This window comes from Diadema antillarum, unplaced genomic scaffold (genome assembly GCF_040938485.1).
Source record: "Diadema antillarum isolate AM-2024a unplaced genomic scaffold, OU_Dant_1.0 seq00000565_RagTag, whole genome shotgun sequence".
NCBI lineage: Eukaryota > Metazoa > Echinodermata > Echinoidea > Diadematoida > Diadematidae > Diadema > Diadema antillarum.
In genome coordinates, this window is record NW_027271504.1 from 1,691,044 (window position 1) to 1,704,820 (window position 13,777).

The window sequence follows — 13,777 nt, forward strand, 5'->3', positions numbered from 1 at the left end:
TTATTGGAGTGTCTCTGGTATGCCTCAGTGAGTATCATAAATTTTTCCTCAAACATAAAAATGCACAGTACAGCTACATGTATATACGAATCTGTACTACAGGTTCTTTTGCAACAAAAGAGATCCAATACTCTATATTCTCTCAGTTCTACAGGAATCAAATCTCTGATAGATTGAGCACAAAGAGAATCAAGCGATGAGCAACACTGACTCATATTCTACAACAGTCCTCAAAAGGCGTCTACTGCTACAAAATCATCTAGGCATTTCTTTTGGACAGAGCTCTCGTACACGTGTATGACATTCCTCGCAACCGTAGCGGAATACGGGACTTACGACAAACAGGAGTCTCTGCCCTCCAGTCTCCAGGCTGCCCTCCGCTTTGCCTACAGGCCTCAGCATACTCAGCCAGACTGTCACACAAGTATTCTTCTCCCAAGGCACAAACATCATACTTGCAGGAATCGTAGAATGGATCAGGGTCCCGGAAGTCATGGCATGGAGCAAATGGTCCTGGAGAACAATCAAACAATCACACAACAACTCCTACTAATTCATGCTTCTTACAAAAGAAATACACACAAAAACAGCCACATTTTGCAGAACAGAAACGTTCCTTGTCTTCAACTTGTCCTACAATGTTGTTACTTTCCTCAACATACAGCAATGGAGACCATTAAGCGCTGAAAGACCAAACACAATACATACCATCTCTGTCCCGAATGATGGCACATAGTTCCTCCGCCTCCCTAGTGGCATCTGAGTCGCCTTCACATGGATCTGGTGGTTCCGGTATGACGTCAGGACAGTCGTCAACCCTCACCACCCAGCTATTTCCAAAGTCTGTTACAGAATTGGCCTTTTCACACATTGCAAAGGGTACAAAGAAGAAATAAGGTACCAATGAGGAATCAGGAATGACAAGGCATATTGTCCTCTCACAGTATATTATTTACACTTTCCACGTAATCACTGTAGCATTGGAAAAGAAGTACTGTCAAGTATCAGCCTTCCTAACTCTTAGATAAGCTTTGTCCTGATACCTGCTACATACCATCTGAAATCAGAAATAATGTTTAATGCTCACCTTGTACAAGATTAGCACTTTTACAAATCTGTCTCTACTCTGTCCTAATTAAAAGACTCATCTAAATTCTATACTCACGAGATCTCCATTTGGTAATGTCCAGTCGTTGCTTCTGTCTCCATCAAATGTTCCACATAGACCACAGCTCTGATTCCAGTAAGAATAGCTCAAAAAGATGTCTGCACTTCGTCTCCCGTCATAGGATATCCACATGTAGTTGGTCAGCAATTTCTACAAATTTCAGGCAAGGGATGTGTACACCATGGTTTACAACTTTCAGATTGACCTCTGATAACAGATATGACGTAAGAAACAGTGAAGATACATTCAGATACATCTGTACTTCCAGATAGCTCACAAACGGTACCAACAATCAGGAACAATTCACCTCACAGCAAGCTTATGACCACTAGTTACAGTACGAGCACTAAAGGTCGTTAAAAACAATGTCATTGATTTCAACTGAGTCGGCCAGTACACCACGTTATAAAAGTAGGAAAGAACTAACTCCCACAGATTTACAGAGTCAAGACAGCGCAAAAGATCTCTGCATTTACCAGAAAAAAAAAAAAAATCACTCAAAGCGGGAAATCCAATTTCTCCTGATTTCTATATTGCAAAACCAATTGCCAGTTTCTTATTCAAACTAAGATTACGTTCTTGCAACCACAGTGTCTTACCAATGACTTGAAGGTTCTGAAGATGATGATTCCATCCCCAATGTATGGCAGGTTCTTACTGTAGTCAATGCCATTCACTCTCACTTTGAAGTCATAGATCAAAGAGTAGGTGTTGTTAGAGTCTTCCAACACCAGCTCACGAATGTATGAAACCTCATCTGTGGGCAATCGTTTCTCGTTATCAGCCCACAGGTGGAAGCTGTTGGATCCCAAGCAATCCTTGACCAGGGTGTAGTCGCAGTCTCCTTGGAAGTTGTATTTCCTCTGATCAAAAGTGATGTAGTGAGGATCACCCCAAACTTGACAGAAGCCAGGAGCTGCAATTACAATCATTAAAAAAAATTAAAATCAAAGTATTCCTTTACATGCAACAGTGACCCATACTCCAAATAGCTTCCTTTTTCTTCATTTTGTGCTCTGGCAGCTCACCACTGAAATATTTAGCTGCCCTACATCAAAGGTATCAATATCCAGCATTCAACTCTAGTCCGCCATTTCAAACTATTCCTGGTTAAGTATTGCCAACATACAAGCAATTCTACTCTCACAATGCTGGCTCTAACTTTACACAAGACATTATATCTTTTTCCCCTCATATTTCACCAAGTTACACTCATTTCAGATGCGAGGTTTTCAATGCAGACGTAGTATTTGAGCAACACATGATGCGACTTCAAGACAGCAACAACGTACAATATACAATGTAGGTGCCATACATTTTTGTCACTTACCTCTGACACAAGAGCCTTCCACTGAAGTAAAGCCTTCTTGACAGTAACAGGATGGCTGGCCATTCCTCACCTCACACTCTGCATTCCTTCCACAGGTATAGGCTTGGCACTCGGCACGTCCATTCACACACTGGCACTGTTCAGAACAGTCGGGCCGAGTCCAGCTCTCACCAGGCTACATGATGATATTTGCAAGGTCAATCTACGTCAAACTTTGATCACAGAGTCATACAGTCTACCCCAGTAATATGGTAGTCTGCGCCTCACAGCAACAATACAAACTGAAACCAGTCCTTGGATCAGATTTAAAACACAATTCAAAAATTGAACACTTTATAACATAGGATAATACCAAAATCATGGTATTTTAATTCAAGAGCTTCTCATCACTTTCTTTACTATTTAAGCACTTATGGCGTATCTTTGAGGCCACTTACTTACGACACACAATGTTTTTCATAACTGACAATATTGCTACAACAGAATGCATAATGGTACGCACAAACACAAATCTTCTTCACAATGTCTGAAATAAGACAATGAGATACAGGTGCATTCTCTTACAAAACTCAAATACGTACCTGTATGTACACATTGTTGTCCAGAGTGCATCCGCAGTCTGATCGGTACACGCATCTGTCTCCGTCCAAGACTTGATCGTCTGGACAGCGGCATGTCTCTTGGCAGGTCACATTACAGCTGACTGAACTGGAGGCTGATGAACAGGTTTCAGGACACCCGCTAGCACAGGCATCATACACTGTGTTCTCTGGACACTCGAATGCTGGTGGTAGAAAAGACAAACTCCATCAAATTATTGGAGTGTCTCTGGTATGCCTCAGTGAGTATCATAAATTTTTCCTCAAACATAAAAATGCACAGTACAGCTACATGTATATACGAATCTGTACTACAGGTTCTTTTGCAACAAAAGAGATCCAATACTCTATATTCTCTCAGTTCTACAGGAATCAAATCTCTGATAGATTGAGCACAAAGAGAATCAAGCGATGAGCAACACTGACTCATATTCTACAACAGTCCTCAAAAGGCGTCTACTGCTACAAAATCATCTAGGCATTTCTTTTGGACAGAGCTCTCGTACACGTGTATGACATTCCTCGCAACCGTAGCGGAATACGGGACTTACGACAAACAGGAGTCTCTGCCCTCCAGTCTCCAGGCTGCCCTCCGCTTTGCCTACAGGCCTCAGCATACTCAGCCAGACTGTCACACAAGTATTCTTCTCCCAAGGCACAAACATCATACTTGCAGGAATCGTAGAATGGATCAGGGTCCCGGAAGTCATGGCATGGAGCAAATGGTCCTGGAGAACAATCAAACAATCACACAACAACTCCTACTAATTCATGCTTCTTACAAAAGAAATACACACAAAAACAGCCACATTTTGCAGAATAGAAACGTTCCTTGTCTTCAACTTGTCCTACAATGTTGTTACTTTCCTCAACATACAGCAATGGAGACCATTAAGCGCTGAAAGACCAAACACAATACATACCATCTCTGTCCCGAATGATGGCACATAGTTCCTCCGCCTCCCTAGTGGCATCTGAGTCGCCTTCACATGGATCTGGTGGTTCCGGTATGACGTCAGGACAGTCGTCAACCCTCACCACCCAGCTATTTCCAAAGTCTGTTACAGAATTGGCCTTTTCACACATTGCAAAGGGTACAAAGAAGAAATAAGGTACCAATGAGGAATCAGGAATGACAAGGCATATTGTCCTCTCACAGTATATTATTTACACTTTCCACGTAATCACTGTAGCATTGGAAAAGAAGTACTGTCAAGTATCAGCCTTCCTAACTCTTAGATAAGCTTTGTCCTGATACCTGCTACATACCATCTGAAATCAGAAATAATGTTTAATGCTCACCTTGTACAAGATTAGCACTTTTACAAATCTGTCTCTACTCTGTCCTAATTAAAAGACTCATCTAAATTCTATACTCACGAGATCTCCATTTGGTAATGTCCAGTCGTTGCTTCTGTCTCCATCAAATGTTCCACATAGACCACAGCTCTGATTCCAGTAAGAATAGCTCAAAAAGATGTCTGCACTTCGTCTCCCGTCATAGGATATCCACATGTAGTTGGTCAGCAATTTCTACAAATTTCAGGCAAGGGATGTGTACACCATGGTTTACAACTTTCAGATTGACCTCTGATAACAGATATGACGTAAGAAACAGTGAAGATACATTCAGATACATCTGTACTTCCAGATAGCTCACAAACGGTACCAACAATCAGGAACAATTCACCTCACAGCAAGCTTATGACCACTAGTTACAGTACGAGCACTAAAGGTCGTTAAAAACAATGTCATTGATTTCAACTGAGTCGGCCAGTACACCACGTTATAAAAGTAGGAAAGAACTAACTCCCACAGATTTACAGAGTCAAGACAGCGCAAAAGATCTCTGCATTTACCAGAAAAAAAAAAAAAATCACTCAAAGCGGGAAATCCAATTTCTCCTGATTTCTATATTGCAAAACCAATTGCCGGTTTCTTATTCAAACTAAGATTACGTTCTTGCAACCACAGTGTCTTACCAATGACTTGAAGGTTCTGAAGATGATGATTCCATCCCCAATGTATGGCAGGTTCTTACTGTAGTCAATGCCATTCACTCTCACTTTGAAGTCATAGATCAAAGAGTAGGTGTTGTTAGAGTCTTCCAACACCAGCTCACGAATGTAGGAAACCTCATCTGTGGGCAATCGTTTCTCGTTATCAGCCCACAGGTGGAAGCTGTTGGATCCCAAGCAATCCTTGACCAGGGTGTAGTCGCAGTCTCCTTGGAAGTTGTATTTCCTCTGATCAAAAGTGATGTAGTGAGGATCACCCCAAACTTGACAGAAGCCAGGAGCTGCAATTACAATCATTAAAAAAAATTAAAATCAAAGTATTCCTTTACATGCAACAGTGACCCATACTCCAAATAGCTTCCTTTTTCTTCATTTTGTGCTCTGGCAGCTCACCACTGAAATATTTAGCTGCCCTACATCAAAGGTATCAATATCCAGCATTCAACTCTAGTCCGCCATTTCAAACTATTCCTGGTTAAGTATTGCCAACATACAAGCAATTCTACTCTCACAATGCTGGCTCTAACTTTACACAAGACATTATATCTTTTTCCCCTCATATTTCACCAAGTTACACTCATTTCAGATGCGAGGTTTTCAATGCAGATGTAGTATTTGAGCAACACATGATGCGACTTCAAGACAGCAACAACGTACAATATACAATGTAGGTGCCATACATTTTTGTCACTTACCTCTGACACAAGAGCCTTCCACTGAAGTAAAGCCTTCTTGACAGTAACAGGATGGCTGGCCATTCCTCACCTCACACTCTGCATTCCTTCCACAGGTATAGGCTTGGCACTCGGCACGTCCATTCACACACTGGCACTGTTCAGAACAGTCGGGCCGAGTCCAGCTCTCACCAGGCTACATGATGATATTTGCAAGGTCAATCTACGTCAAACTTTGATCACAGAGTCATACAGTCTACCCCAGTAATATGGTAGTCTGCGCCTCACAGCAACAATACAAACTGAAACCAGTCCTTGGATCAGATTTAAAACACAATTCAAAAATTGAACACTTTATAACATAGGATAATACCAAAATCATGGTATTTTAATTCAAGAGCTTCTCATCACTTTCTTTACTATTTAAGCACTTATGGCGTATCTTTGAGGCCACTTACTTACGACACACAATGTTTTTCATAACTGACAATATTGCTACAACAGAATGCATAATGGTACGCACAAACACAAATCTTCTTCACAATGTCTGAAATAAGACAATGAGATACAGGTGCATTCTCTTACAAAACTCAAATACGTACCTGTATGTACACATTGTTGTCCAGAGTGCATCCGCAGTCTGATCGGTACACGCATCTGTCTCCGTCCAAGACTTGATCGTCTGGACAGCGGCATGTCTCTTGGCAGGTCACATTACAGCTGACTGAACTGGAGGCTGATGAACAGGTTTCGGGACACCCGCTAGCACAGGCATCATACACTGTGTTCTCTGGACACTCGAATGCTGGTGGTAGAAAAGACAAACTCCATCAAATTATTGGAGTGTCTCTGGTATGCCTCAGTGAGTATCATAAATTTTTCCTCAAACATAAAAATGCACAGTACAGCTACATGTATATACGAATCTGTACTACAGGTTCTTTTGCAACAAAAGAGATCCAATACTCTATATTCTCTCAGTTCTACAGGAATCAAATCTCTGATAGATTGAGCACAAAGAGAATCAAGCGATGAGCAACACTGACTCATATTCTACAACAGTCCTCAAAAGGCGTCTACTGCTACAAAATCATCTAGGCATTTCTTTTGGACAGAGCTCTCGTGTATGACATTCCTCGCAACCGTAGCGGAATACGGGACTTACGACAAACAGGAGTCTCTGCCCTCCAGTCTCCAGGCTGCCCTCCGCTTTGCCTACAGGCCTCAGCATACTCAGCCAGACTGTCACACAAGTATTCTTCTCCCAAGGCACAAACATCATACTTGCAGGAATCGTAGAATGGATCAGGGTCCCGGAAGTCATGGCATGGAGCAAATGGTCCTGGAGAACAATCAAACAATCACACAACAACTCCTACTAATTCATGCTTCTTACAAAAGAAATACACACAAAAACAGCCACATTTTCCAGAATAGAAATGTTCCTTGTCTTCAAATTGTCCTACAATGTTGTTACTTTCCTCAACATACAGCAATGGAGACCATTTAGCGCTCAAAGACCAAACACAATACATACCATCTCTGTCCCGAATGATGGCACATAGTTCCTCCGCCTCCCTAGTGGCATCTGAGTCGCCTTCACATGGATCTGGTGGTTCCGGTATGACGTCAGGACAGTCGTCAACCCTCACCACCCAGCTATTTCCAAAGTCTGTTACAGAATTGGCCTTTTCACACATTGCAAAGGGTACAAAGAAGAAATAAGTTACCAATGAGGAATCAGGAATGACAAGGGATATTGTCCTCTCACAGTATATTATCTACACTTTCTACGTAATCACTGTAGCATTGGAAAAGAAGTACTGTCAAGTATCAGCCTTCCTAACTCTTAGATAAGCTTTGTCCTGATACCTGCTACATCGTTTGTACCATCTGAAATCAGAAGTAATGTTTAATGCTCACCTTGTACAAGATTAGCACTTTTACAAATCTGTCTCTACTTTGTCCTAATTAAAAGACTCATCTAAATTCTATACTCACGAGATCTCCATTTGGTAATGTCCAGTCGTTGCTTCTGTCTCCATCAAATGTTCCACATAGACCACAGCTCTGATTCCAGTAAGAATAGCTCAAAAAGATGTCTGCACTTCGTCTCCCGTCATAGGATATCCACATGTAGTTGGTCAGCAATTTCTACAAATTTCAGGCAAGGGATGTGTACACCATGGTTTACAACTTTCATATTGACCTCTGATAACAGATATGACGTAAGAAACAGTGAAGATACATTCAGATACATCTGTACTTCCAGATAGCTCACAAACGGTACCAACAATCAGGAACAATTCACCTCACAGCAAGCTTATGACCACTAGTTACAGTACGAGCACTAAAGGTCGTTAAAAACAATGTCATTGATTTCAACTGAGTCGGCCAGTACACCACGTTATAAAAGTAGGAAAGAACTAACTCCAACAGATTTACAGAGTCAAGACAGCGCAAAAGATCTCTGCATTTACAAAAAAAAAAAAAATCACTCAAAGCAGGAAATCCAATTTCTCCTGATTTCTATATTGCAAAACCAATTGCCGGTTTCTTATTCAAACTAAGATTACGTTCTTGCAACCACAGTGTCTTACCAATGACTTGAAGGTTCTGAAGATGATGATTCCATCCCCAATGTATGGCAGGTTCTTACTGTAGTCAATGCCATTCACTCTCACTTTGAAGTCATAGATCAAAGAGTAGGTGTTGTTAGAGTCTTCCAACACCAGCTCACGAATGTAGGAAACCTCATCTGTGGGCAATCGTTTCTCGTTATCAGCCCACAGGTGGAAGCTGTTGGATCCCAAGCAATCCTTGACCAGGGTGTAGTCGCAGTCTCCTTGGAAGTTGTATTTCCTCTGATCAAAAGTGATGTAGTGAGGATCACCCCAAACTTGACAGAAGCCAGGAGCTGCAATTACAATCATTAAAAAAAAAATTAAAATCAAAGTATTCCTTTACATGCAACAGTGACCCATACTCCAAATAGCTTCCTTTTTCTTCATTTTGTGCTCTGGCAGCTCACCACTGAAATATTTAGCTGCCCTACATCAAAGGTATCAATATCCAGCATTCAACTCTAGTCCGCCATTTCAAACTATTCCTGGTTAAGTATTGCCAACATACAAGCAATTCTACTCTCACAATGCTGGCTCTAACTTTACACAAGACATTATATCTTTTTCCCCTCATATTTCACCAAGTTACACTCATTTCAGATGCGAGGTTTTCAATGCAGATGTAGTATTTGAGCAACACATGATGCGACTTCAAGACAGCAACAACGTACAATATACAATGTAGGTGCCATACATTTTTGTCACTTACCTCTGACACAAGAGCCTTCCACTGAAGTAAAGCCTTCTTGACAGTAACAGGATGGCTGGCCATTCCTCACCTCACACTCTGCATTCCTTCCACAGGTATAGGCTTGGCACTCGGCACGTCCATTCACACACTGGCACTGTTCAGAACAGTCGGGCCGAGTCCAGCTCTCACCAGGCTACATGATGATATTTGCAAGGTCAATCTACGTCAAACTTTGATCACAGAGTCATACAGTCTACCCCAGTAATATGGTAGTCTGCGCCTCACAGCAACAATACAAATTGAAACCAGTCCTTGGATCAGATTTAAAACACAATTCAAAAATTGAACACTTTATAACATAGGATAATACCAAAATCATGGTATTTTAATTCATGAGCTTCTCATCACTTTCTTTACTATTTAAGCACTTACAGTGTATGGCGTATCTTTGAGGCCACTTACTTACGACACACAATGTTTTTCATAACTGATAATATTGCTACAACAGAATGCATAATGGTACGCACAAACACAAATCTTCTTCACAATGTCTGAAATAAGACAATGAGATACATGTACATTCTCTTACAAAACTCAAATACGCACCTGTATGTACACATTGTTGTCCAGAGTGCATCCGCAGTCTGATCGGTACACGCATCTGTCTCCGTCCAAGACTTGATCGTCTGGACAGCGGCATGTCTCTTGGCAGGTCACATTACAGCTGACTGAACTGGAGGCTGATGAACAGGTTTCGGGACACCCGCTAGCACAGGCATCATACACTGTGTTCTCTGGACACTCAAATGCTGGTGGTAGAAAAGACAAACTCCATCAAATTATTGGAGTGGCTCTGGTATGCCTCAGTGAGTATCATAAATTTTTCCTCAAACATAAAAATGCACAGTACAGCTATATACGAATCTGTACTACAGGTTCTTTTGCAACAAAAGAGATCCAATACTCTATATTCTGTCAGTTCTACAGGAATCAAATCTCTGATAGATTGAGCACAAAGACAATCAAGCGATGAGCAACACTGACTCATATTCTACAACAGTCCTCAAAAGGCGTCTACTGCTACAAAATCATCTCGGCATTTCTTTTGGACAGAGCTCTCATATGACATTCCTCGCAACCGTAGCAGAATACGGGACTTACGACAAACAGGAGTCTCTGCCCTCCAGTCTCCAGGCTGCCCTCCGCTTTGCCTACAGGCCTCAGCATACTCAGCCAGACTGTCACACAAGTATTCTTCTCCCAAGGCACAAACATCATACTTGCAGGAATCGTAGAATGGATCAGGGTCCCGGAAGTCATGGCATGGAGCAAATGGTCCTGGAGAACAATCAAACAATCACACAACAACTCCTACTAATTCATGCTTCTTACAAAAGAAATACACACAAAAACAGCCACATTTTCCACAATAGAAAATGTTCCTTGTCTTCAAATTGTCCTACAATGTTGTTACTTTCCTCAACATACAGCAATGGAGACCATTTAGCGCTCAAAGACCAAACACGATACATACCATCTCTGTCCCGAATGATGGCACATAGTTCCTCCGACTCCCTAGTGGCATCTGAGTCGCCTTCACATGGATCTGGTGGTTCCGGTATGACGTCAGGACAGTCGTCAACCCTCACCACCCAGCTATTTCCAAAGTCTGTTACAGAATTGGCCTTTTCACACATTGCAAAGGGTACAAAGAAGAAATAAGTTACCAATGAGGAATCAGGAATGACAAGGGATATTGTCCTCTCACAGTATATTATCTACACTTTCTACGTAATCACTGTAGCATTGGAAAAGAACTACTGTCAAGTATCAGCCTTCTTAACTCTTAGATAAGCTTTGTCCTGATACCAACTACATCGTTTGTACCATCTCAAATCAGAAGTAATGTTTAATGCTCACCTTGTACAAGATTAGCACTTTTACAAATCTGTCTCTACTTTGTCCTAATTAAAAGACTCATCTAAATTCTATACTCACGAGATCTCCATTTGGTAATGTCCAGTCGTTGCTTCTGTCTCCATCAAATGTTCCACATAGACCACAGCTCTGATTCCAGTAAGAATAGCTCAAAAAGATGTCTGCACTTCGTCTCCCGTCATAGGATATCCACATGTAGTTGGTCAGCAATTTCTACAAATTTCAGGCAAGGGATGTGTACACCATGGTTTACAACTTTCATATTGACCTCTGATAACAGATATGACGTAAGAAACAGTGAAGATACATTCAGATACATCTGTACTTCCAGATAGCTCACAAACGGTACCAACAATCAGGAACAATTCACCTCACAGCAAGCTTATGACCACTAGCTACAGTACGAGCACTAAAGGTCGTTAAAAACAATGTCATTGATTTCAACTGAGTCGGCCAGTACACCACGTTATAAAAGTAGGAAAGAACTAACTCCAACAGATTTACAGAGTCAAGACAGCGCAAAAGATCTCTGCATTTACCAGAAGAAAAAAAAAAATCACTCAAAGCAGGAAATCCAATTTCTCCTGATTTCTATATTGCAAAACCAATTGCCGGTTTCTTATTCAAACTAAGATTACGTTCTTGCAACCACAAAGTCTTACCAATGACTTGAAGGTTCTGAAGATGATGATTCCATCCCCAATGTATGGCAGGTTCTTACTGTAGTCAATGCCATTCACTCTCACTTTGAAGTCATAGATCAAAGAGTAGGTGTTGTTAGAGTCTTCCAACACCAGCTCACGAATGTAGGAAACCTCATCTGTGGGCAATCGTTTCTCGTTATCAGCCCACAGGTGGAAGCTGTTGGATCCCAAGCAATCCTTGACCAGGGTGTAGTCGCAGTCTCCTTGGAAGTTGTATTTCCTCTGATCAAAAGTGATGTAGTGAGGATCACCCCAAACTTGACAGAAGCCAGGAGCTGCAATTACAATCATTAAAAAAAAAATACAAATCAAAGTATTCCTTTACACGCAACAGTGACCCATACTCCAAATAGCTTCCTTTTTCTTCATTTTGTGCTCTGGCAGCTCACCACTGAAATATTTAGCTGCCCTACATCAAAGGTATCAATATCCAGCATTCAACTCTAGTCCGCCATTTCAAACTATTCCTGGTTAAGTATTCCCAACATACAAGCAATTCTACTCTCACAATGCTGGCTCTAACTTTACACAAGACATAATATATTTTTCCCCTCATATTCCACAAAGTTACACTAATTTCAGATGACAGGTTTTCAATACAGATGTACAACATTTGAGCAACCCATGACGCGACTTCAAGCCAGCAACAATGTAGGTGCCATACATTTTTGTCACTTACCTCTGACACAAGAGCCTTCCACTGAAGTAAAGCCTTCTTGACAGTAACAGGATGGCTGGCCATTCCTCACCTCACACTCCGCATTCCTTCCACAGGTATAGGCTTGGCACTCGGCAAGTCCATTCTCACACTGGCACTGTTCAGAACAGTCGGGCCGAGTCCAGCTCTCACCAGGCTACATGATGATATTTGCAAGGTCAATCTACGTCAAACTTTGATCACAGAGTCATACAGTCTACCCCAGTTATATGGTAGTCTGGGCCTCACAGCAACAATACAAATTGAAACCAGTCCTTGGATCAGATTTGAAACACAATTCAAAAATTGAACACTTTATAAAATAGGATAATACCAAAATCATGGTATTTTAATTCATGAGCTTCTCATCACTTTCTTTACTATTTAAGCACTTACAGTGTATGGCGTATCTTTGAGGCCACTTACTTACGACACACAATGTTTTTCATAACTGATAATATTGCTACAACAGAATGCATAATGGTACGCACAAACACAAATCTTCTTCACAATGTCTGAAATAAGACAATGAGATACATGTACATTCTCTTACAAAACTCAAATACGCACCTGTATGTACACATTGTTGTCCAGAGTGCATCCGCAGTCTGATCGGTACACGCATCTGTCTCCGTCCAAGACTTGATCGTCTGGACAGCGGCATGTCTCTTGGCAGGTCACATTACAGCTGACTGAACTGGAGGCTGATGAACAGGTTTCGGGACACCCGCTAGCACAGGCATCATACACTGTGTTCTCTGGACACTCGAATGCTGGTGGTAGAAAAGACAAACTCCATCAAATTATTGGAGTGTCTCTGGTATGCCTCAGTGAGTATCATAAATTTTTCCTCAAACATAAAAATGCACAGTACAGCTATATACGAATCTGTACTACAGGTTCTTTTGCAACAAAAGAGATTCAATACTCTATATTCTGTCAGTTCTACAGGAATCAAATCTCTGATAGATTGAGCACAAAGAGAATCAAGCGATGAGCAACACTGACTCATATTCTACAACAGTCCTCAAAAGGCGTCTACTGCTACAAAATCATCTAGGCATTTCTTTTGGACAGAGCTCTCGTATGACATTCCTCGCAACCGTAGCGGAATACAGGACTTACGACAAACAGGAGTCTCTGCCCTCCAGTCTCCAGGCTGCCCTCCGCTTTGCCTACAGGCCTCAGCATACTCAGCCAGACTGTCACACAAGTATTCTTCTCCCAAGGCACAAACATCATACTTGCAGGAATCGTAGAATGGATCAGGGTCCCGGAAGTCATGGCATGGAGCAAATGGTCCTGGAGAACAATCAAACAATCACACAACAACT

General features: G+C 41.5%; 1 protein-coding gene across 1 annotated transcript in view; it reads right to left on the bottom strand.

Annotated features, from left to right (window-relative positions):
- Positions 1 to 13,777, bottom strand: part of LOC139735213 (uncharacterized) — a 222,108-nt gene that overhangs the window by 83,930 nt on the left and 124,401 nt on the right. The window contains 25 exon segments of the mRNA XM_071645971.1: positions 337 to 513; positions 709 to 859; positions 1,166 to 1,318; positions 1,768 to 2,084; positions 2,499 to 2,673; positions 3,080 to 3,282; positions 3,649 to 3,825; positions 4,021 to 4,171; positions 4,478 to 4,630; positions 5,080 to 5,396; positions 5,811 to 5,985; positions 6,392 to 6,594; positions 6,955 to 7,131; positions 7,327 to 7,477; positions 7,791 to 7,943; positions 8,390 to 8,706; positions 9,123 to 9,297; positions 9,711 to 9,913; positions 10,266 to 10,442; positions 10,639 to 10,789; positions 11,103 to 11,255; positions 11,705 to 12,021; positions 12,426 to 12,600; positions 13,014 to 13,216; positions 13,569 to 13,745. Of these exon segments, the coding sequence (XP_071502072.1) occupies positions 337 to 513; positions 709 to 859; positions 1,166 to 1,318; positions 1,768 to 2,084; positions 2,499 to 2,673; positions 3,080 to 3,282; positions 3,649 to 3,825; positions 4,021 to 4,171; positions 4,478 to 4,630; positions 5,080 to 5,396; positions 5,811 to 5,985; positions 6,392 to 6,594; positions 6,955 to 7,131; positions 7,327 to 7,477; positions 7,791 to 7,943; positions 8,390 to 8,706; positions 9,123 to 9,297; positions 9,711 to 9,913; positions 10,266 to 10,442; positions 10,639 to 10,789; positions 11,103 to 11,255; positions 11,705 to 12,021; positions 12,426 to 12,600; positions 13,014 to 13,216; positions 13,569 to 13,745 (4,881 nt within the window).